Source organism: Macrosteles quadrilineatus, unplaced genomic scaffold (genome assembly GCF_028750875.1).
Source record: "Macrosteles quadrilineatus isolate MER2022 unplaced genomic scaffold, UCM_ALF_1.0 Scaffold_1__1_contigs__length_201487025, whole genome shotgun sequence".
NCBI lineage: Eukaryota > Metazoa > Arthropoda > Insecta > Hemiptera > Cicadellidae > Macrosteles > Macrosteles quadrilineatus.
Genome location: NW_026542594.1, coordinates 185201222 through 185226913, shown reverse-complemented (window position 1 = coordinate 185226913; position 25692 = coordinate 185201222). Strand labels below are relative to the sequence as shown.

Below are 25692 nucleotides of genomic sequence, written 5' to 3'. Positions count from 1 at the left end.
CAGTATCCAATGATAATGTTAACAGCCTTGGTTTTTAAGTAAGACCATCAAAATGCCATCATCGTAGCTGGCTTGTTCAAATAACATAACTAAAGAATTAAGGCATAACCATTTTATTCTTTGACTATTGATACAACTATTCTATCCCATGTTTAAGTTGTCGCCAGTGATTTAAAATCAAAATCATCTGATGTGAGCTACTGACAGATTGTGCTGATCTAATTTATGTTGAATAGACTTTTTTTACCAAGCCAAACTTATGACTTACTGAGAGCTATAGCAACTTACTGTTATGACCCATCAACTTTGTCAGTAACAAAACGTAGCCTACTATATAAAATAGAATTGTTGACACTAGCGCATTCTGTAACTATGTACTATTTTAATAAAAAATGGTGACAGTTGGTCCACATTGATGGGATGTCTACTTCAGTATCCAATAGTCTGTGGCGGCCCTAGAGATTGTGGGGCCCAAAGGGAAATTCAATAGTGGTCGGGCCTCTCTTAATACTTGAGATACGGCTGTGTGGATTCCCTGGAAAGCACGGGCCCCAGATTGCCATGTTCTTCAAGGCCTCTGCCAATAGTTATTTTATCTAGTGCATGACACATACAACACCTCAAGAGCAACTTTTCTGTGTCCTTAGTTTTTGTTTTCCCAACTATGTATCAGTCTATTAACATATTTAAAGTTAGGCCCACTAACTACAACCAAAGCAAAGCCTCCAGATAAATGGGAGAGTTTCAAAGGTGCAGGCATGTTTATGACCATGCCAGCGCCCAAGGTACAACTAATAATAGCGCCCTTTGCAATATATTATACAACCAGGGAGTCCACCAACCAGGAAACCCTATATGGCCGCAAGGGATTATCATAGGTTTACCTCGATCACATGCAAATCCAACCACAAAATTATTTTCGTTTACCAATATTTTGGCGCCCCCCCCCCCCCGAAAAAAGCCAACTACCTCACGCCCTAAGCATGTGCCTACCGTACCTATTTGGTAAATCAACCCTGCCAAGGTGAAAACTTGCATGATTTCATTTTAATGAGAATGACCTGGTCTAGCCGTAGTGTGTGTGGGGCTCTAAATCCAGCTAAGAGACGTAATGTGTAAAAAGGTTCAGCAGGAGTATAGCTACCTAGAATGTGGCGGAAGGACTTATAAAATAGTAACTGTAAATACCATCAAGTAGTTGTAAACTAAAAGCATAAAAATATCATAATGAATCCATTTTATTTTTCCAGTTTCCCTTAAAACATATTATTTACGCCAAATCTGATTTATCACGCCAAGATATTACTATAATTTTTTACACCTGGGACAATAATTCTAAGTACGGTATTAAATGATTTATTGAGTGTATTTTTAAAAGGCATGTTAGTCAATGGTTACAAGTCTCTGATTATTTCAGTATCGGAAATTCAATAGTTGTTACCAACTAGTTTGTTTACTCGATAGATCAGACTAATAAAGATGGACTAAAACATGTTAAAATATTACCTCTGTATTGGAAATTTAGTTTTGGTTTATGTCTATATTTTAACACCACCCATAGGAAGGATTAACAACAGTTAAATAAAATACCCACCTTTAAAATAATGCTGTTTATTTTAGAATTATCAGGTTCCAGACCGCAACAAAACACAAAAGATTCTAAAATTACATTAACCTACATAAAAAAAAACATTCTTATAGTATCTCATATATGATTAAATACAAAATTTGAAATCCGTTTATTAAACAATTTCTCTGTGCTGTTTTTGAAGAACTTGTTTCACATAAAAACATTCTTATAGTATAACATATATGAATAAATACAAAATTTGAAATCCGTTTACTGAACAATTTCTCAGAGCTGTTTATGAAGAACTTGAGTCACACACACAATACAAAATACTGTAAACAAATAGTTTCTTGCAGTAATATACACTGGTACTGCTTTCAAATTGTGTATACTAGGAAAATTAACGATAGCTCTAGTAGTAGTTAAGGATTTAAAAACGTATGGTACATAAAAGAACACTTATGAGTCCTTGTTTTCGTCTGAGGGAGATGTGTGCCAAGTGAGCCGTTCCTCGTAGAACTGTATCACAATCTGCGGACACTTTAGGTTAGCCTGTTTGGCGGGCACAAGATCAGCCTCATCTGTCCCTGAAACGAAGAAATACAAGTATTATAAACTGAAAAAAATCTGTTAACACTTGGCAATAGTCGATACTTACCCGATCTGATTCCTCAGTCATTTCAATGTAAGTCCGGCCAAATAAGAAAATAGTTTCACAATTGACAATTAGACACTCATATAGTTCGTCACCGATGATGATGATGTGATATGTCGGCAGCGGCTGATGATGAGTAAACCAAGGTCAGTTAAACAGGCTAATGATTAAAACATATCTTTTTTGTTTCGTTAAAATTGAAACACACAGCCTAAGTCAATTCTCCGAATTAAAGGGGGTAATGCAAATGACACCTAGTCATACTTTTAACGTTTTCATAATTTATGTCTACACAATTTATATAGCCTAACTTATGACACAAAATGAAGAAGGCCTATTACCAAAAATATGTGTGGCAATGTACTGTACATTCTGGTACAGTGGACCCCAAACAACAATAAGTAGGCCCAACAACAAATAAGTAGCATATTTAGGTTTTTTAAGAAAAGGCTAAGCTACACAATTAGGTTTGCTCACTAACTTATTTCATAATAATAGCCCTATACAGGGTGTTCAAAATAGATGGGGACTTCGTGTACGTAGTGATTCCTTAGGTCAAAATAAAGAGAAAATTATGAATAGAACCTTTTACAAAATCACTTTATTAACCAAATATCCACCATTTTGTATGTTTTACATAATTTTTATCTTTAGATTGTTCCAACCGATCTTTATGAAATTTAAATAGTAGCCTATGTTAAGGTAGAAGAGACCCATTTAAAAAAAAAGTTAGGCCTAATTTGATAAAATTTAAAATGACAGTCAGTTTCATTTTAAAAACTTAAATACGGTATAACTACAAAATAGCACAAATATTGAAAAAAGATTTTCAAGGCTTCTTTTATTTAGCATTTATCATTTCCCACCAAACGACAGCAAGTTCAAAAAGATTGAATTAAACATAACTGTAATATCAGGATTTTTATTTCTACAATAAAAGAGAGACAAACCTGATTCTAGCTTGGCCTTATTTTACCCCATTTTACAACTAAACATTGTGAATATTTCAGTTATTTCTTAATCAATCTTTTTGAGCTTGGTGACGTTTGATAGGAAATTTTAACAGCTAAATATAAGTTATCCTGACATTTTTTCATAAAATCAGCCATTTTTGAAATTTTTAATTGGATCAAGGTAACTCTTTTTTAAGATAGGTCTCTTCTAACTTAACATACATACCAAGTTTAATCAAGTAAGGTAGGAACTATAAGATACAAATTTGTATATTTAATAGGCCAACATGAATTTTGTGATAATAGTTTTGAATCTGCTTCGCATCCGTTCACTAAGTCTAAGGTGTTGTTGAATAGGTCGTGGCATATAGAAAAACAAACAAACCTTTTAAAAAAATCCCAGGGACAGTCTAGACTCTAGAGTTTCTAGGTTTGTTAAAGAATGTTAATAGAACCCAGTCATTGGTCATGAAATACACTTGTGGTGCACACCCAGCACACGTCGATACACACGTGGTGCAAGGGTGGTATCGTTTTCAAATAATCCAAAATTAATATTTAACTATAGCCTATAGAAAATCACATTAAATCTGAAAAAATCAGATTTAAGGCCTATTAAGTTTGCAATAATTTACGTGGTCTTTGCTGTTTCTTGTGTGTGAAAGTCGGTAAAGGATTTTTTTCAATGATTATTTATTTTTTTATCGATGATAACTTAAATAAATAATCATTGAAAAAAATCCTTTACCGCTTTTCACACACAAGAAACAGCAAAGACCACGTAAATTATTGCAAACTCAATAGGCTAGGCCTTCTGCCGTCTCTCATCTTTACTAACAAAATCAAGTTACCCGAAAAAGGAAAAAAAAAATCCATAAGCCCTTCTTTTCCTAAAAGAGAATGTCAAATTCTAGTTCTTTAGTTTTTATATAAAAATTCAATATGGTGGTAGCCTATCTAATTAACAATACGATTTTTGTTAAAGTTTTTATTCTTGATTTTCTCTTTAATAGACCCAAGGAATCACTACGTAAATTATGTACACCTAATCTTTTTTGAACCTCCTGTATATTTTGCTAGCTAATCTTAAATGTTTAAAGAATGTACTACCTTTCCATTTCATCAAAAACATGAGCTCTCCACTCGAATCAGTTGCTCCTATGATCTTCTCTGGGTCTAGCTTCTTATCAAATCCCTTTGGCGCTTCAGACTCAGTGTCCACCTTTTTTTGTTTTGAGGGTTTGGGCGCGTCTTCACCCTTATCATCTTTCCTTTCCCTTTTGTTTTCCTTGTTTGATGGAGTGGAGGACGTGGATGGTCTAGCTTTCTTCTTTGCTGGACCGGAAACCGAAGGCTTCTCTTCCTTCTTCTTCTTTAAGTTGTCCTCGAATTCTTTAATAAGGTCTGGGCAATCCAGGTTCTCATGTGGTTCCCATGTGTTTTCACTGTCTGGGTAACCTTTCCATTTCAGGAAATACTCAACCTTCCCCTTAACAATCCTCTTGTCCAATACCTTTTCTACCGAGTACTCCTCTTCTTCCTCTGCTCCAGAGGAGTTGTGGTCGGGAGATGCAGAGGCCTTTGATTTCGGCATCTGAAAACAAAGTTCATAATTAGCACCATAAAGAATGTTAATTAAATTTCAGTTACAATATGCAATGGACATCTTTAGAAGAAATATCACCCATCCTTCCCAGATTGACAGTCAAAATATCCTCAGTCTGGCAAATATTTGTAAAATGAAATAGTATATTACGTTATTAGCCATGAAAATAGGGGTTTGTTGGTCGAGTGACTTACGATATTTTACACTATACTACTCTAAGCCAACTTAACAATAAAAAATCCTTATAGATAGATACCCACCAACTAAAGAACTAAAATCACTACTCATAACCTCTAGAAGAGAGGTTATGTTTTTGTTATTACCACTCATTGTCAAATATTATCAGCTGGTTGGTGTCCGGTAAAAATTCATTACAGTACAGTAGTACACAATGAAACCCCATTTGACACCAGTTTTCTGGACTAAATCCTTGCTTGGGATGTTTGTTAAAACATAGTAGTGTGGCGTAAAGAAGTTTATTTTAATTTATGGATCCTTTTAGCGAATTTCCCTATAGGGAAGTAGCTATTACCGTAGGTGGCACGGTAAGACCTAGACCCGGGACCGATTTACTTTTTCATTTTGATGTCCCCAGAGGCCAAAAACACCATTCGTTCAAATTTTTATATATGTATATATATATATATATATAGACATATATATATATATACGTCCGTGAACGCGATAACTTGAGTAATTTTTGTCCGATTTTGATGAAATTTGGTTTAAAGGTGTAAAGCGGAATAAACTTGAATGAGTTCGCGAACCAGCACGATCGGACCATGGGAACGGGGCTTTACGGGGGATTTTATGGGGTAAAAATTGGTTTTTCTCACTTTTGACCCTCAAAACACAAAATTTCCCGATTTCTCTTTAGACCTTATTAAAGAGCTTAAAAAACAAATAATTTAGTATATAAAAGTATTTTTGTTCGATTATTAGTAACGGAGAAAATTTAAAAAATTGTAAATTTAAAATTCCCATGTTATTCTTATGGAAAATATTGTCAAATGTTGTAGTTTGCTTGTTTGTGGATATATTTTGATCAAACTTGGCAAATTTATTTATTTTGTACTAAGCTATCAATATTTTACTCAAAAACACACTTTATTAGTTTCCTTGTAGCAGCAAACCTAGGTACTCGTTAAACCTAATGTTATTAAAATATATTTAACTGAAAATCAATTCAGACAAATGGAAATTCGCTTAGTCGTCAGGTTTGCTGCGGCGGGGGTATTTTATACTACTGTAGGCATTATTAGTAAACATAACCATCGAAACTTCTTGATGCATAACGACTTTTTAAATATAAAAAAAATGCCAAGGACATTTGATTCGTCCTAATACTGTGTAGCAGTTTGGACAAAAACAAGAGGTAAGGAGAGGCTTTATGAGAGGATTTAAGTTAGGAGATGAAAAGAAGAAGTTTGCTCTTCAAGTCAGTAAATGCAATGGGAGTTTAGAATGCAGCAAAGAGAATTAAATTTAATGTTTGATCATCGCAAACTTATCTTATTAAACTAATCGCATGTGAGGAAGGTAGGTCTTTAAAATGTGATTCGTGACTTTTTCATGGTGGTTTTTTTACATGTCGCATGTAGGCTAGCCTAATTTGTTGGTCTTGTTTGATTTAATTGCATGTAAACCACCGTTTCTTCCCTACTCCCCTTCAGGTCTTAGTCACACACTAGAACTCGGGCTCTAAAGAAACCACCATCTAAAGAGCCCAATAAAACTTAAATTTGTAATCTTTGATTTGTTTCGGGAACTTAACGCTATATCCAACAAAAAATCATTAAATATTTGGATTCTGCATGAAAAAATTTTACGAATAAAAATTAAAATTCTAAGTGATCATTATTGGTGAAACGATAAGTAGCCTATGCTAAATATTCAACTTTTACCAGTTATGTTAACTTAGTCTACTGATTGAATTAATGTAGGCCTATTAGGTAGGCCTAGGCCTACTTTTTTTGGGTTCATGAAATAGAATATTAACATTTTGTTACACATTTCATTTATTTTATTTTATACCAATGGCAGATAATCAACAAACAGTTATCCAGCTTATAACAAATAATTAACAATGTAACAATCAATAAATACCCCCGCCGCAGCAAACCTGCAGACTAAGCGAATTCCAACTTGCCTGATTACATTTTTACCAAAACAAGTCAACCCTAAGTATGTCTTTACATTTTTATCCAAATGCTGAATTTGTGACACAAAAGCTGAATGTTTACAGCTGTTATGTTAAGCAAATTATTTTATGCCAAAAGTTAGGCCTAGTTTAGAATCTTAGCGTCGGCTGCTAGACTTAAAAAAAATTAAAACTCAATTACTACAAAACTGGGACCCTAAACTAAAATTATGGCTTCGACATTCCCTAGTTCTCAAAATTATCTTTCTTTCAACACAAAAATCATGAAAATCCGTTGAGTGGTTGATTCAGAATCGTGAAATAAAAAAACACTGTTTCGTTTTAATATTATAGATATTTCCATAAATAAGACATATTTATTCCCTATTTAAATAACATTAATTTAACGAGTGCTTAGGTTTGATGCTACAGGGAAGGTAAAAAGGGGTTTTTGACCATACGTCAATAGTATAGGATGAAATAAATAAATTTGCCAAATGTTATCAATTTTTACCATTTTTACACCATAAAACCCCCCATTAAAACCCCCCTGTTCCCATGGTCCGATTATGCTGGATCGCGAACTCGTTCAAATAAACGTAGATTTACACGTTTGTACCAAATTTAATCAAAATCGGAATAATTTTTGTTCGAGTTATCGCGCTAACGGACACACATGAATATAAATATATATGAATTTGAACGGATAGTGTTTTTGGTCTCTCTAGGGACCTCAAAATGAAAAATTAAATCGGTCCCGGGTCCAGGTCTTACCATGAGTACTACGGTAATAGCTTATTCCCTATATGAGAAATTCACTAAAAACAAAAGAAAAATAACAATTAACTTAAATAGTAAAAATTGGTAAATATAATGAAACCCAACAAATAACAAATAGCATGAGACTAAAAAAAAAAAAAAAAATGGTGAGTAAATACATTGACAAAAGTTCCATTAAATGCTAGGCCTACTGATAATTTATTGCTCGCCAAGGACAGTGAGGAACTTCCTTCGAGCTAGTTTGAGAAGAAGAAGTCCACAAAACTTGATACCATGTTTCACAGGCAAAGAATCCTAGCTAGTGGATTGTTGGCGTCATAGGATGTTGATCTGAAACGCCGGCCAAAAAATGCTCTGGATCGAGTTCTGCCCGGATCCCTGATGTCAATCTCCGGACAGATTTCTGGACAACTGAGAAAGCCATTCATAATCTTGTATAGGAGACACAGGTCGGCAACATCTCTCCAAAGTTCTAAAGGAGGCAATCTCAGCATCTGTGCACAGTCGTAACCAGTGTTGGGAAGTAGCGCGCTACAAGTAGCGACGCTACAGTAGCGCGCTACTTTTTTTGTAGCGTTAGCTGTAGCTACGCTACTTTTAAGATTTTGTAGCTTTAGTTGTAGCTAGCTACATTTTTAAAGTAGTTGTAGCGGAATTTTAGCTACTTTTCTAGCTACATTAACATTGTTTGAGATACCTAGTGATTTTTATCATAACCTCAACCTTACGTGAAACAACCTCTTTCAAACTGAGGTTTTCAAAAAAATTAGGCCTACTTTCTTGGCTTCATACAGCAGGTTGCAGCCGTTTCATTCCCTATTACAACGTTGTGTGGACATGGAGGCCATTAATTGAGTGTTATCCACATTTTTGGCTCTCATTTCCTTAATTTACTACTCTATGATTACTGTCAGACAAAATAAAATCGCTAGAAACAGACGACGTTTAAACGTTACCGGTGACAAGAGAAGCTATTGAATGCTTGCAAGTGATTGACAGGGAAATTAGTAATCAATTTAGTTTCTTTATCATATCGATAGTGTTACAACTTGAGTTTTAATGGAAACCAACACTAAACCTTAAAATAATGAGAAAGCTGGTCTATCAACCTTTGCTTCAGCTGTTGATTGTGGTTCATCATCACAAGCCCTTCCTTGGTTAGATTACGAGGATTTTTCAAAGGTTTACTAAATTAACAAAGAGGAAATTACCTGATGAGATTTAAGATATGCCTACACACATCATAATTGTAACGAAACAATCTTCTTATAACATGCAACTTACATTGAAAAAATAGCATAGTTTGCTCCTGTAATAGCTCTTGTATAGGATTATTCCTAGGCTATGCTAAGGTTTACGACTCTCTGAATACCAAGTTCCAAGTTCGATTAATTATTAGGAATATATCTGTTTAGTCCTAGCAAGAACAAGCCTACTACAACCAACTTGTTACATAGCCAAGTAGGCCTACATGTTATTTTTACTTTAAAAATTTCAACATGTTTAAATTAAAAGCCGATTTCAGGATAAGTTGCTGAATACTGTTTTTTGTACCAACTAGGTTGAAGCACAATTTGCCCTATGCGTTATGACAAAAGAGGACGATTTCTTGACATTGAAAAGTGTTATTCATAGAACAAGTAACTTATCACTTATGGTTAAAAGTTATAGCAATGTCGTTTTTAACATTAAAAGTAAAGAAAGGCAATAAACTCCAATTTCAGTAGGCTAGGCTCTGTAAAAAAGGCATTTTTAAATCATTGTTTTACAGTTTTATTGGTCTTAATTGTTGATATAAGACATGTATAAATGAATCTATATTAAAGAAATAAAATGGGCTTTTAAAATATAGTTTGGTTGTATGTCCTTTGAACTTAATGAAATTTACATATAAGATGCTTAAAAATAATGCAATATTTAAAATTAAGTTCTAAATATGATTGGACACCCACTTATTTGGTTCTGTTGTTGTAATGTTAGGTTTATAATGCCAACAAATTAAATACAATCTGGGAATAATTTGTTTTCCGAGTAATGTTAGATACAATATTGACATTTTTTTAATGTTTGTTCAATAAAAATGTAGTTGCAATTAACTTTACAATTACCTAATATGCGTGGAATAAAAAGTAACGTCTTTGGAAAAGTAGCTAAAACTGTAGCTGTAGCTACATTTCATTGTAGCTGTAGTTGTAGCTAGCTACTTTTTCGGAACTGTAGCTGCAGCTGTAGCTAAGCTACTTTTCTGGAAATGTAGCAGTAGTTGTAGCTAGCTACATTTTAAAAGTAGCTTCCCCAACACTGGTCGTAACCCACGGGAGCATCTCTATGGGAGTAGCCACTTCTAATACAAAGACGGAGAAATCTTCTCTGGATGGTGTCCAAGCGTTGTCTTCGTCGCAAAGTCTTGACACAACAGAGCCAATCTTGACAGCCATGTGACGATCAGTCAGGTAGTCTTGAATTCAACTGAGAATGGGTCTTTAAGGAATCCATACCCTTGAAGTTTAGAGATGAGAATTGTGGACCATCTTGTCAAAAGCTTGTCAATAGCAAAATCAATATATACAGTAGGCCTATCCAGTTTGCGATCCTTTTCTCACTGCCGAGAGAGCCTTTTCAAGCAGTAAGTTGGTTGTAGTAGACCTCCCGTAGTTACAAATAGATTGTAGGCCTACATATTTTAAACTGCTTTTTATCTGTCAATTAAAATTTGCAAACAATTTGATGTTCAAGTTAAAACACACGAGAAGACCCGTGTGCAAATTGTACATTCTAATGGCCGTGAAAACAAAAATTAAAATAAAATACAGTAGGCCTACCTACCCTTTTACCTTTGGGTCAATCCATATCAAGTGATCCAGAAATAAAATAATTTCAGGTTGCTTGACCATTTTTAAAATAAATAATAATTTTATCCTAGATACCTCTATCAATTCTGGGTTCAAAAGTGATTTTAATTTTTTTTTATCTCTTTTGTTACTTCTACGGCGGCCATTTTTGTTTTGCGGAACACGCACATTTTTGCTCATGTAAGGGTTTGCGTTAACATGCACAACTCGGTAACCATGAACACTAGAGTGATGAAACGAAAAGCATTTTAATCTGGAAGAAACAGCCTAAATATTATGTTCTGTACATATTTATTGAAATGTGTATCAAAAACAGTTTTAAACCCATCTCAACATTTCATAAGAAAACGGAAAAATTTCAACTTTTGAAGGCGTATTACCATTGGAACGAATAAAATCTCAGACTTGATTTTTTTTTTTTGTGTGTAGCAACTCAGTAGAACTGTTTGTATTTCAAATATCAACCATGAGACTTAATTCCTTTAAAAGTTATCATTTTTCAAAAACTGAAATTTTTCGAAAAATTCAAATTTTGAGTCTCAATATCTTTGTTGGGACAAAGTTTAAAAATCTGAAATTTTTACCAAAAACCCCTCTTATGGTTGTTATACTGCTGTATGAATTTCATCTTTGAGATTTACTTTTAAGCTAAGTTACAGTATCATGAAAATCACAAAAAACCCATAAGCTCGGCCAACATTGCTAGTACTGTAGGTAGCTTTAAGATTAATTTATAGGTGTAGGTAATTATTTTATTTAATGTAAACTTATCTTAATGTACATTTCAAAAATCCAAAACAGATTTTTAACTTAAACTTTGTACCCAAAGTACAAATTAGGCCTATATGTACCGCTACGGTACTAAAAATAAATAAAATCCTGCTAAATTTTAAGTTTTATTCATCATTTAACTTAAATAAAACTTATTTAATTCTATTTATATTGAGGTCTTAAAATTTATTTTCTATTTAGATTTAATGTACCATAACCTGTACAACACAAATCAATAAAGTGTTTATTGTGGTATTTTGAAATAAAATAACTCATATTCTGTGGGAACTGATACAGTCTCCAGTACCTACAGGAAGTCGTAAATGAGTCACAAAACACAGTTTTTCTTAACAAAATAATTCATTTTTATAACAGATGAAGAAATCACTCAACACCACAACAACTAACTCCTGGACCGATTTGAGAACTGTTTAAAGATTACTGGAACAAGAAGCTTCCATTGTTTTATTCCTGTACCGGACAGTATTAGGTGCTTCATAACCTCACTAGCAACTGAATATTAAGTTCATTCAACCTCAAAAGCTGTAAAAATTACACTTCATACCAAAGACTCTATTGCATTTGTGTATGACAGTGGTGGGTGGCAGAGGTGATTGACATCAGTTATCAAAATAAAGATCCAGCAGGACCAACAACCAACCGCCTTTAAAACAAATTAGACCAAGACCAAGCTTGGGTGCCTATAAACAAAGTTTTGAGAAAATTAAATCTCTTTTAACTGACAAAAACCACTGGAAGGACAAACCCAAACTGAATGAAGAAACATCCAAACTTCCCAATTAGCATGATCAAAGTAGAAAAAAAAAACACTAACATGTAAAAAAAGTTGTATACTTTAAGAACTTGTCTTTCAAACAGCTTTTGTATGTGAAATTTCTAATATTCTTTATTAAAATGAAAGTGGTTCAATAAATTAATAAATGAGTTCAAAATATTTAGGCCTATTGAAAAAAAGGTGTAAACCTGAATGAAAATAATCTGATAAACAGTTTTTTTTAATTTCACATATGTCAAGAAATTTGCAAGAAAAGGCTATACATTACTTTAAAGTAAGTTAGGTAAGTTTACATTAAATAAAATAATTACCTACACCTATAAATTAATTTTTAAGCTACCTACAGTACTAGCCGCGTTGGCCGAGCTTATGGGGTTTTTGCGATTTTCATGATACTGTAACTTAGCTTAAAAGTAAATCTCAAAGATGAAATTCATACAGCAGTATAACAATCATAAGAGGGGTTTTTGGTAAAAATTTCAGATTTTTAAACTTTGTCCCAACAAAGATATTAAGACTCAAAATTTGAATTTTTCAAAAAATTTCAGTTTTTGAAAAATGATAACTTTTAAAGGAATTAAGTCTCATGGTTGATATTTGAAATACAAACAGTTCTACTGAGTTGCTACACACAAAAAAAAAAATCAAGTCTGAGATTTTATTCGTTCCAATGGTACAGCTAGCGTCAGCTAAGCTGGCGCGTGACCGATAGATAGAAATTCTGTACTAGCCTAGGTTAAAAATATTGTCTGCCGTCATGCGGGTTGCGTCTACTGCCCTCACTGCTCTCTTGAAGGCGCTTCAGTAGACGGCATACAAAATGCTAGATGTGTTGTATGGTTGTATGCACTGCATCCATTAACAATTAATAAACTAAACTTTCTAAACACTTTTTATGAACAGTTGTTAATGTAACTAGGGAGCATGGGTGCTTAGGTTGCGCTTTTAAATCATACATTAAAAAACTATTCAAATAAATGTTCTTACAAGAAATAACTTAATAGAACTAAACTGCCACAAACCCCATGGGTCCATCAGGAGTTGGTCCATCATAACTCCTCAATCCCAGACATATCGCTGAATTCATCGGAGTCGCTCGTTCCCTCGTCGTCGCTGGTGCTGTCGTCTACATTAATGATAAAACTTTCCGTTATTTCATCGATGGCTGGCTCTTTGGCGGCGTATTCATTTTCCACATTTTTAACGTGCCTACACTTACATTCCCAATCCTGTTGCGATATCGAAGAAAACTTTTCTTCACAAAGCTTTTTCACATCGCACAATTTGAAGGTCGTGTTGTGTGATGCAACATAGTTTTTTACATCTGCCCATATCATCTCGATTGGGTTCAAATCAGGATGATACGGGGGCAGACGCAGTACACTGTGGCCTTCCCTTTCCAAGATGTCATCCAGGACATATTTGACATATCGATGTTTGTGTTGAAGAATGAGTTTGTAAAGTTGAGGTTTTAGCATTGTTGGATCGTAGGAAATGTTGTGCTCGGAAAGCCACTTTGTCATTTCTTCTTTTTTACTATTGGAAGTCGGGGCCTTATCAATTTGCTTGTTGTGGTACTTCGCATTGTCAATAACCAATACAGAGTTAGGATTTAAGTTTGGTATCAGTTGATTTATGACCCATTGCATGTAATTTTTGTTGTTCATGTTGTCGTGGTAGTCGCCGGATTTTTGGCCTGCCTTCCACATGGCCAAAGCGTTTGGGACGAACCCCTGTTCCCCTCCAGCGTGAACTATTATCAGTCTTTCTCCTTTGGACACGGGCGTATGCAAAACATTATTTGATCCATCCGACCACATTTTCCCAGATACGTGATCTGAACATACGTAACTTTCATCCATGTACACGATGGGTCTCCCTTCCGACCTGAATCGCTTGAGTGACTGGAGATAAGTTATTCTCTTTTCCCTAATCTCAGATTTTTCAATTAGAATCCTCCGATTATTCTGTCCTTTTCCAGGAAAATCCTAATTTTTTCAAAATCCTCCGAACACTTGATTGACTTCCCTGAAAGTTCAACTTTTCTTTAAGAGAATTCTGCAACAGTTTTGACGTCGGCAGTCTTTTTTCTGTTATGTAAAATTCATAGACAGTCCTACGAACCACACATTCATCGAAATGGTCTAGGCCAGTAATCGGCTTTTTCTTCCTTTTTGTTTTGTGAGGTGTTAAAAAAGATTTATTATCATCCTCACTCACCTTTAAAGCGTTTAGTTCGCTGTTTATCCGGGTAACAGAGCGTTGAGATACACCGGTTGCTGCTGCGGTCCGCTCCCTCGCCTTCTGTAGTGGTATTGTAATGCCGCTCTTGCACTCCTCTTTCATAAATGTATAAACATTTGCCACGATTTCCCTACTCTGACTATTTAAAACCTTACCACCAATCCCTACTTTCAATTTAAATTCTGCCATGACAAAAAAACTCACACACGTTTCGTTATGAAAACAGTCCACTTCACGATCCACTGTGACACTGCACAAGCAAAACTCACTACTGAGTAGACACAGTGCTTAGGAACGTGCAAGATTTGTCATAACAGCGCCCTCTCTATTAGTCATAGTTTGTTTAGGACGTCAACCCCGTGAGTCAGCCGAGATGTTCGCAGAGTTGCCCGGTCGGAACGCGGGACCTCACGTCTGACAGTCCGATGTTCTCAGAACGGTCTTAAGCTAGTTTCCACCCTCCCCCCGCCTATGGTGCCGCGCCAGGCCCACAGGCCACCATGAGCCAGCTTAGCTGACGCTAGCTGTAATACGCCTTCAAAAGTTGAAATTTTTCCGTTTTCTTATGAAATGTTGAGATGGGTTTAAAACAGTTTTTGATACACATTTCAATAAATATGTACAGAACATAATATTTAGGCTGTTTCTTCCAGATTAAAATGCTTTTTGTTTCATCACTCTAGTGTTCATGGTTACAGAGTTGTGCAAGTTACGCAAACCCTTACATGAGCAAAAATTTGCGTGTTCCGCAAAACAAAAACGGCCGCCGTAGGAGTAACAAAATAGATAAAAAATTTTTAAAATCACTTTTGAACCCAGAATTGATAAAGGTATCTAGGATAAAAATATTATTTATTTTAAAAATGGTCAAGCAACCCCTGTTGGATCACTTGATATGGATAGACCCCTTTCAAAGATTAAGTAAGTACAGATTAGGCCTATAGTTTCAGACTACATACAATAGCCTAGACATTTATTATAATAGGACAGTTATTATCGGCCTACTTCGAACACAATATTTAGGCTGTTTGAGGGGAAGTTCCCCCACCACTTTTTCTTGTATTTAATGTTTTTGCTTGATCAGCTGTTGAGCTTTTTTTACTTTTTTAATGCTAGAATTTTTTTGCTTGATTTTCAAACAAATGCTAGGCTTGCCACGAGGCAAAATCTAGTATAGGCCATGCAAGTTACATGCAAGAAAGAAAATTGGTAAAAATAAAATTTTTCATCTCAAAGTGCTAAGGAACGATAGCCTATATTGGGCCTCAATTGTACAAGGAATCGAAAGAAACCATCGCTGTTTTGAAAAACAGCCGAGTCAACAGGTAGGCTATGCCCATTTATTTAAACTCACATGATCGAAGGTCCCGCCGGCACAATATATCGCTTCTTATCAGATGAAACATGAACAACGATATATCGTCGCATAGCACTGAAAGGGTTAAAGATAAGGATCAAGTGGAGGGGATAAGTTATATTTCTTTTTCTAAAACCGCCTAAATATTGTGAACAAAGTTTAACTTAGGTGAATGAAATCATAAGTAGGCCTAAGTTACTAATTTGTACTAGCCTATAGGCTAAATTAACCCTTTGAGTGCCAACGTCCGGGGAACCGGACGTTTTTAAAACGAGCCAAAAGTGCCAACGTCCGGCTGACCGGACGTTTTTAGAACGAGCCAAAAGTGCCAACGTCCGGCTGACCGGACGTTTCGTAATGATCGAACAGCTGTCATAACAACCGAATAAATACTCGGATTCTTTTAACCCATATATTAACATTGAGTCGAAAGTTGCTAGATGCGATAGTACATCGATTTTCGTTGGTCGAAATATCGAAAATTCGATTTTTACGAAATTTTAACCTAAAAATCGCCAGATCGCGCTCGGCATTTTTAGCGCGACCTTCGGGAAAAATCATCGGCATTTTTTGAGCGTTACTTTTATTTCTCGCCTGGCACTCTAAGGGTTAAATTTGTGTATTATAGATCTAGCCTTTTCTTGGGGCGCTCTAAAACTTCTTTTCCCAACAACAAACTAAGAACTGATCAGGAATGGAGGGAGATGAATGCAACCTGTTGTGCTTTTGGAGGGCTACAATTTACAGCTGGTCCAATGTCCTGCGAGTATAAAAATTACGGCAAATTTAAACCGTTCAAATGTGCCCCATGTTCAAATGTACTCCACTCTCCCCTAGGCTATCTTAGGCCACTTTTTAGGATTTTTCAGTTAATTAAACACCTAACAACCATGGTGGGTCGATTAATTGTACTAAACCGTGAAAAAATAAGAGGGAATAGGTCTAAGGATGTCGTAGGCCCTAACTAACCCAAGTAAAACCTATTGAAAAGTTTTAGGCCCTAACTTACTTACTTCCCTATGTTCTGGCCAAGCATAGGGAAATTGTTGACATAGGCCTAGGTTTAGACCTAGTTATTCCATATTATTTATGTTGGCCAACATTATAGTGTACAAACACTTCTGGTAGTTCATGAAACTAAAATTTATGTCATATTTTATGATTAAACGTAGCTAAGACAAAAGTCAGAATAAAAATCATCATGCAGGAACAGGAGCACAACATCCTCGTTCGAGATTTAGGCCTACCAACACAAGCATAAGTAACCTAAATTTACATGTAGGAAATTACCCATGTCTCTTACCGTGATTATAATCTGTTGATCAGTTTAATCAGCAACGTAAATTCGAAAGGTAAAATGTCGCGAAATGGAATGATGGAAGATCGGACGATGGAGAATCTCTACAAACCGCCAACAACAAAACAACGGCGTAAGCGGCGAGGAAGGACGCGACGCGCGAAACTAAAATGAGAATTGAAAAAATATAGAACCAGCCTTTGGTTAAAAAGAAATTCAATACTATATTACATATTTATTTAATTTTGTAGCCTTCTTGTGGACAGAGTTGATTTAATATACGGTTGTAAATAACAATAAAGTACGTTTATATAGCCTATAACGATGACGATAAATATTTAACATCATATATTCAATTTATGGATAAAATACCCCCACCTCAGCAAACCTGCATACTTAGCAAATTTCCATTTCTTTGATTGGATTTACACTTAAATGTCTCCTTAAAAATAACCACATTTATTCCCTATTTAAATAGAATTAGTTTAACGAGAACTTAGGTTTGCTGCAACAAGGAGGGTAAAAAAGTGTTATGTTGTAAAATATTAATACCATAGATAAAACATACTCACCTACTGTAATTTAGTAAGAAATGGATATACTTTCGAAATGTGATCAAAATATGTTCACAAACAAGCAAACTACAACAGTTGACTTATTCTCCATAAGAATAACATGGGAATCTTAAATTTACAATTTTTTGGAAATTTCTCTGTAACCATTAGGTATTTTTTTAAGCTCTACAAACTAGTTTGGAAAGAAATTGTGAAATTATGTATTTTTAGGGTCAAAAATGGGAAAAACCTTATGATCTTACCCCATAAAACTCTCCATAAACCCCCGTTCCCATAGTCCGATCATCCTGGTATGTGAACTCGTTCGAATAATGAATTTAGGTTTACACGTTTGTACCAAATTTAATCAAAATCTGATAATTTTTGCTCGAGTTATCGTGCAAACGGACATTCCTAGAAGTAGGAAACCAGACAGGATAATCAGACTGTATGGTACAAACAAACCAATGTACTGTAGGCCTACTATGTATAACCATAGACTAGCCAACACAAGGGAGTATGTTTTGGACAGCCTATGGCGTTACTTATGCAGCAGTCTGGGTCAAAAATTAAGATATTAAATTTTTTTTTGTATATAGATGTTCTTTATGTGTATATATTATAAACAACCTCTTAAAAAGCCCAGAGATATAACAATAAGCTTAATTGTTATTGTTATACTAAGTTTTTTTAGCACGTTTATAAGCTCAATCTACCCACGGCCACCGAAGGTATACCACTATTCTACTTTCAATGATCATATCATATAATGCTTTCAATGTTTCAATTAGCTAATGAGAAATCCCTACAATGAGTGAAAACCCGTTATGCCATGGACTAACCAACAACCAACACTAGTAATACAGTATGTTGTATGTATCCATGGTTATACCTTTGAATAAACTTAACATGACCAAACCAAATCACTTGATTAAATAGCAATATGCAATAATAAATCATATAAAATGTGTATCATTATTTGTTATTATTGAACCAAATACGATTACTTCACCTGAAATGACATTTGATATAGTACACTCTATGTGCAGAGGCGACGCTGTATTGGATATCATAATGGCGTTGGTCGGCGCAACATTCAGCTCTTCTGCTAGCTGTCATTATTAGTGTTACTCGTAGTCATGGCGGACGAGGACTCGAACGTAAATGATGATACTCCCGCGAATGACTTGAATACCAAGTTTGGTTTGCGGCTACGCGGTCGGAAAGGCGCGTTGAAAAAGAAAAACGTGTATAATGTTAAGGATCACAAATTCATCCCTCGCTTTTTCAAGCAGCCGACGTTCTGCAGCCATTGCAAGGATTTTATATGGTAAGTCAATAATTGTTGTAATCTGGAAGTAGGTTACACGTTGTTTCATGTATTTTCCTGGAATATAACATAATCATTGCAATATCCGTGTATAGGCTTGTTAATTTTAATTACAGTGACATCATTGCAAATAACCCTAAGAATGTAAAAAATAAATTCATTAGGCTAGCCTAATACAAACAACAAATTCATTATTATTGCATATAATTTTTAAATAAGAAAGCATAAAAATAAAATATATTATTCTGTACTTAATGAATTTCGCTGTGAAAATGGATTATAATTAGTTTTTAGGTGCAATTAAAAGCAATTAGGTTTTTAGGTAGGCTATTTAAATAGGGGAAGTTGGGGTAGGCAATAAGAGAATACCCCCGCCACAGCAAACCTGCAGACTAAGCGAATTTCCATTTACCTGGCTGGATTTCTACTAAAATATTCCCTAAAAAATTTCCTTTTTAAACAACATTAATTTTAATGAGTATACCTACCTAGGCCTAGGTTTGTTGCTACAGGGAGGGGTGCGTTTTTGATTGAAATGATGATAGCTTAGTATGAAATAAACAAAATTGCCAAATTTGATTCAAATTTCCCTTAAGAGTAACATGGGAATTTTAAATTTATAGTTTTTTTAATTACCTCCGTAACCGTTAGGAATACAACAACGCTTCAATATACAAAATTATTTCTTTTTTTAAGCTCTACAAATTGGTCTGGAAACAAATGGTAACATTTTATGATTTTAGAGTCAAAAATGGGAAAACCCAATTTTTACCACATAAAACCCCCCATAAACCCCCTTTCCCATAGTCCGATCATGCTGGTTCTCGAACTCGTTCGAATAAACTTAGGTTTAAACGTTTGTACGGTTTGTACCAAATTTCATCAAAATCGGATCATTTGCTCGAGAATGAAATGACAATAATGAAAACCGTACAATAAAAGTGGGCAAAATGGTGCACCTGAACCCTGAACAGCTGGTCTTCAACATTCCAAAATTAATTAGTAGGCCTACTACATTAATCCCCCTGCCGCAGCAAACCTATAAGACTAAGCAAATTCCCATTCACCAGGTTGGATTTCCACTAAAATATTCCCTTGAAATCGTCAGATTTATTTCCTATTTTAATATCATCGTTGTAATGAGTAGGTACCTATTTAGATAGCCTGCTTTACTTTTGCTGCTACAGGAAAGATGTGTGTGTTTTTAATTGTTAATTGCTTGGTACTTAATAAATAAGTTTGCCAAAATTTTATCAAAATACATCTAGAAACAAGCAAATTCCTACAACAGTTTATTATTATTCTCCACAAGAATAACATGGATATCTTAAATGTAGGCTTTTTGGACTTTACTCCTTAACTATATTAGACGTCCAAAAACGCTTTAATATACTAAATTATTAGTTTGTTGTGGTTTGGAGAAAACTTGCAAAATATTAGGTTTTGGGGGTCAAAAACACGTTAACACAATATTTGTCTCTATATAAAAAACATTTGTATACCTAACCCAGAGGACACAGCTGATTGTAATTGTTTGAGAATTAATTCGAATGAAAGTGGGTTGAATGGATAGTATTTTTGGCCTCTGGGGACGTCAAAACGTTTAAAATTATTTTTGATGCTTTTTGCAACTCCCGATTTACACTTGGTTACACAACCAGAGGTTTCTTAAGTTCTTATTGGATCTTATAGTGAATTTTTGGTTTTTATTAAATACCTATTACCATAGGTTTCATGATAAGAGCTGGACCTGGGACCAATTTACTTTTTTGTTTTTATGTTCCCAGAGGCAAAAACACCACCCATTTCGTTATATTTATGTGTCCGTCGACTTTGATAACTCGAGAAAAACCACTCGAATTTGATGAAATTTGTTACAAACGTGAAAACCTTAACGAAACGAGTTCGTGAACCAACATGATTCGACTATGAAAAATATAATTTTATGAGGTCAAAATTATGTTTACCCGTTTTCTATCCTAAAATAATGCAATTTCATTTAAAGCTATTTTGTAGAGATAAAGATAACAAATAATTGAGCATATTGAAGTTTATAATTGTAAGCTTTATACCATTATTCCACGAGATTTATAGACGAAAAACTCCACAAAACCATAAATTCAAAATGTAATTCCTATGGAGGGGAAGTAAACTGTCGTAATTTTCTTGCTTATGGATCCATTCTGATCAAATTTGGCAAATTTACCTGTTTCATCACATGCTATAACCATTTAACTAAAATACGTACTTTACTACCTTTCATGTAGCAGCAAACCTAAGCACTCATAAACCTAGTATTAAGTAATAGGGAATACATCTGATATCGCTAAGGAAAATTAAGTTATAATCCAATCAGTCAATTTGAAATCCACTCAGTGTGCTAGGGTAATTTTTATTTAAATAGTATTGCAACAAAAATCAATTGTATAACAAGAAATAAATAGCAATTTAACACTTTCTAGATAAGCCGGACATGTAGCTCAACATTGCCTTCAGCCGATTGTAACTATGATAAATCTACAAGGAAGTATGTCTAATATATCGTTGAAGTTTAATTGCAATTATAGATCAGATCCGACGCAACACTCTTGACTAACTTTCACCAATTTATATGTTAAGTTGTATTCCCTTGCTGGTCTAATATTGACCGGCATAGCTGTGCACAATCTCAAATATTAAATATCTCAATATTTTAAATTCAAAGTTTTACCGCCGATTTGTGACGCGATACGATAGAAACATCTGGGTTTAAAATGTTCTTGAAAACAGATAGTGCATTGATATAATGATTTAAAGTGTAGCCTATAGGGTTATAGTATTGCATCTGACTATAGCACAGTTTTTTTAATTATCGGATCTTCTAAAATTAAATAAACTTAGTAGGTAAAAAATCGAATTGGGTACATTCGATGATCTTAAACTATGCAAATTCTATAATTAAATGCAATAATCATTTTGTTGACGGAGATGAATTAATGGTTATTTCCTAAGCCCAGTCTCAGAACTATTTCAAGCTAGGTTGAGACAACGTATGACGTATCCAACGGGAAATACGCACAATTGAATGGAGTTCGCAGATTACCTTTGTGCAAAATTTCAGCTAAATTAAGTTTAGTAGTTTGGTGTAGTGGTAGGACAGAGAGATATAATTTTGACAATGAATACATTACGCAAAAGCATTTAAGTACGGTAATGTACAAAATTTGTATTGGTTTATCCTACGAAATTTTGAATTCTTTATAACCTTTACTTGGTTTATGATATCATTGACTTCATACCATACCATTCTTTGTAGTATAAAATCAATTCTGGCACAGTATGTAGAATTGTGAAGAAGCATACGTGAATGAATTATGTAATAGTTATTGAAACAGCTGTAAATGAGCAAGTACTGTGGTTGACATATGTTGCATTGTTGGCTAAGGTAATGGCAGTGTGAAAAGCTATTTAGTTCAATATTGGGTTGTTAACCTTAAATTAACATAGGACAGTTTTCAATCGCGCATTTGTGATAAAGCTATCTCTAGAATTTACCTAGTTGAAATAATTTCTACCTAGAAACAAACTAAAATGCTTTTCCAAATGTCAAAAAAGTATAAAAACATTTTGTCGTAGTGATTGATAATCAACGACTCAATAACGGTTATCACTGACTGTGTTGTAATGTTGGTAACAATGCACAACCAATTGTGTACTGCAGGTGGTAACAATCAACCAGATAAGACGGATGTATTGTTTACCGTTCTACTGACAGCGAAATGTTACAGGTTATGTGACTAGAATACTTCATTACGGTACCAATACTTAGATTAAACCTATGATATATTAATAACTTTGACTAGTGTACAGTTAAAATAATTGACTATTTGGATTCTATTGGATAATGAAGTAAACCAACACATTATTATAGGAAGTAGTCCTACAGTATATGGATCAGCTGTCGCCAATTTTTAGCTATCTTTGATGTTTCGCAAACCTTAATCGCTATAAATTCCCTTGTTTTTGTTGCCTTCGTTCTTGGACTGAAGGTTTTGTGTCTACTTTATGTCGGCCCACATTTCGTCAGATTGTCTTTAGAGCGTCTTCTATTTTCATAGCATAACAGCTGGCAAGATGTAGTTAAAAACGAAGGCAACAAAAAAAAGGTACAGTCATTAATCTTATTCAAATACTTGAAACTGGGCTAATACAAAAATAACAATACTATTAGAATTGCAATAGTAATTTGGGAGGTCTCTATATACTTCAAAAACCGCTGAAACGATTGTCAGGCCTAATCTGTAGCATGTACATTACAAGGCAAGTAATGTAACCTAGGATTATATGTGGGAATCTTTGACGTAGTTTTGAGGTTAGGATTATGCTCGAGCAACAGATAAAAGGAGTTATTTTTGAACAGATTCCTAAAATTCTCGTTAATAACTTATCTCACTAATCCTCGATAAGATCTCATTCAATTTGAGCAAAAACCCAATACGTACATTCACCATAATGTTAAAATTACCTAGTGCTAGATAACCTATAAGCCCACGCGGTTGCCGGCGGCCGTATGGTGTAATACGCATGCGTAGAAGGGAACCACTGCCTCCTGTATATGGTCTACACCAGCAACATGTTCAAGCTTGACTACACTGCCTACACGATCTGTGAAATCGGATTCGTCCTATTTCCACGTTCCAAATGTGCTGATTTAAAATTTAACTGGAATATTACTTTTCGGTATTTAGGGTCTTTTCAAGAAGAGAACGGCAGTACAATGCGATGGTTAGCTTAGGTTAGTTTATGATAATGACAAATAACGAGATATTTATACAGTTTACCTTTTTTAAAACGCATGAAAAATATAGTACGAATAAAATTTAGTAGCTAAACATAACCTAACAGCTGTAGCGTACTGAAAAGTCCTCAAAAGACTCCAATATTTGATAGTGCGTTGATAGATCTTTGTAAGGGATGGAGTTCTCACTAAATCCAACCTTGCCTAATTCTCTCAGTTTTTATGGACCCATTTATTAAAAAAACACATTGTGTACTTTTGAATAGCATTACTGTAATAAATCCTCTTAACAGTAGTTAAATAAACTTGTATGTTGAAAGCAGTGTATATATTTGCATGAGCGTTGATTAAACATGGAATCTTTCTGTGTCCTCTTTAGCATTAATACCACTTGCCAACTCCGTAGAAACACCAAGAAAAACTCACAACAGCAAAAAACTTAGTCTTGTATGACCAAAAAACTAATAATTTTTACGTGGGTCTTAAAATTAAATGTAAACAAAGAAAACTAGTTCTCATGAGGCACGTCAACATACGAAATAATTTAATCGCAAATAAAATGATATTGTGTTATTTTGGAGGAGGATGAAAAAGAAGGGTTGGGGGAGGTAAAAGAGGGTGTTAAGAGTTCATTTGGATTAAACTCATCTGTAGCATTGAACCTTCCCATTAAATTTCCAGCAAATCTGATGTCACATGATAAACCAATGGTTTGCATGTTAAAAAAATAAATAAAAATTAGATAATATGTACGATATTTGCCAAATACTTACACAATTTAAGGATGCCGTTAAAACAAACTAAATATGATGATTATTGAGGGAGTATTAATTGATAAAGAAATTCCTTTTTACAGGTTAATACTCCTACCTCTTCGAATGAACTTCATGAACTTTCCGACTAAGGAAACGATCTTTCAAAAAATGCTGTATTTTAAGTTACCGAGCTATCTAACGACCATATGTGTTAATGTAGCTAAATCACAAATAAAACATAACTATCGTAGTTATAATCAAGAATAGTTATACATCATTGTATCTTATACAGTATAACTGTACCCTTGTTAAATATATGAAACAGACCAACACACTGTATATAATGCGTTTAATAGTGTTTATAGCTAAAAACTACACTTGTGCATATTGAACTTAACACAGAATGCCAATACACCAATCGACTTTCAATCCACTCACATTACAAATCTCTCCGCACAGCTTCCCACATTCTTCTATTGTTCTGATCCATATTAACCATCCATTCTTCAATGTCTTCGATCCTTCTTGTCTTGGATCTGGTTCCTTTCAGCTGATATTTATTGCTTAATACTCTCTTGAGCAAGAACCTATTGATCAATTCCGATATGGTATGTTTAATAGTTAGTACCGGGGGACCGAGCCATGGCTCGGAATAGTTGAATTCGATTTTAAAAGCAATATAAAGGAAAGGAAACTCTTATTTACAACTAATTTCGGACTTAATTATTTAACTTCAAGTGGAATTTCAATTTTGTATGATGGAATATTTAACCTGGCAATCCACAACACATAATTTTATTTTTCTAGTAATCGTGGTAAAAACCACTCATATGACATACCGCACGAATTTAATGTAGGCCTATGCAATTAAATTAATAAATGTATATATTTTTTTAACTTACCTGGTCTTCATCAGCTTTGTGCCTTTTAAAGAAATTCCCCAACTTTTTCAAACTTTTATTTGGTGGTCGTCCTCTTTTCATGATTTCAGATTTTTTGTTGAGTATATTTCCATCTAGTAACGAATTTTTTGAGGCAAGATGTTTACAAACAAAACTCTATTGTTGATACTTTAATCACTAACATGTGACTTAACCACATGTGCATAATGCAACATTTTTATTTCAGTATTAGTTTTGCCATAATGCATAATGACATAATACAATCCAATCGGATTGAGTCAACTCTAGATTTTAAACCAAGTTAACCACAATAAGAATAAAATATACTATATTCGAATTCTTTCGAGCTAGTT

The 25692-nt window shown here is 34.4% G+C and overlaps 2 protein-coding genes across 5 annotated transcripts in view; one reads left to right on the top strand and one right to left on the bottom strand.

Annotated features, from left to right (window-relative positions):
* Positions 1–1347: 1347 nt before the first annotated feature.
* Positions 1348–25450, bottom strand: LOC128991583 (chromobox protein homolog 1-like). Of its 2 annotated transcripts, none has more exons than XM_054414601.1 (3): positions 25340–25450; positions 4289–4772; positions 1348–2157 (listed from the first exon to the last, which is right to left on the bottom strand). In XM_054414601.1, exons 1-3 carry the CDS (start codon positions 25418–25420, stop codon positions 2030–2032), a joined length of 693 nt encoding a protein of 230 aa, XP_054270576.1. In that variant the 5' UTR covers positions 25421–25450; the 3' UTR covers positions 1348–2029. The 2 variants fall into 2 exon arrangements, with proteins under 2 accessions (XP_054270576.1, XP_054270585.1); XM_054414610.1 differs by lacking the exon at positions 25340–25450 and adding an exon at positions 17028–17162.
* The window catches only part of LOC128991569 (protein kinase C, brain isozyme-like), a 188791-nt gene continuing 181813 nt past the window's right edge, over positions 18715–25692 (top strand). For all 3 annotated transcript variants that reach the window (XM_054414584.1, XM_054414575.1, XM_054414591.1), the window contains exon 1: positions 18715–18905. In XM_054414584.1, coding sequence (XP_054270559.1) covers positions 18715–18905 — 191 coding nt within the window. The remainder of the gene's footprint in view (positions 18906–25692) is intronic.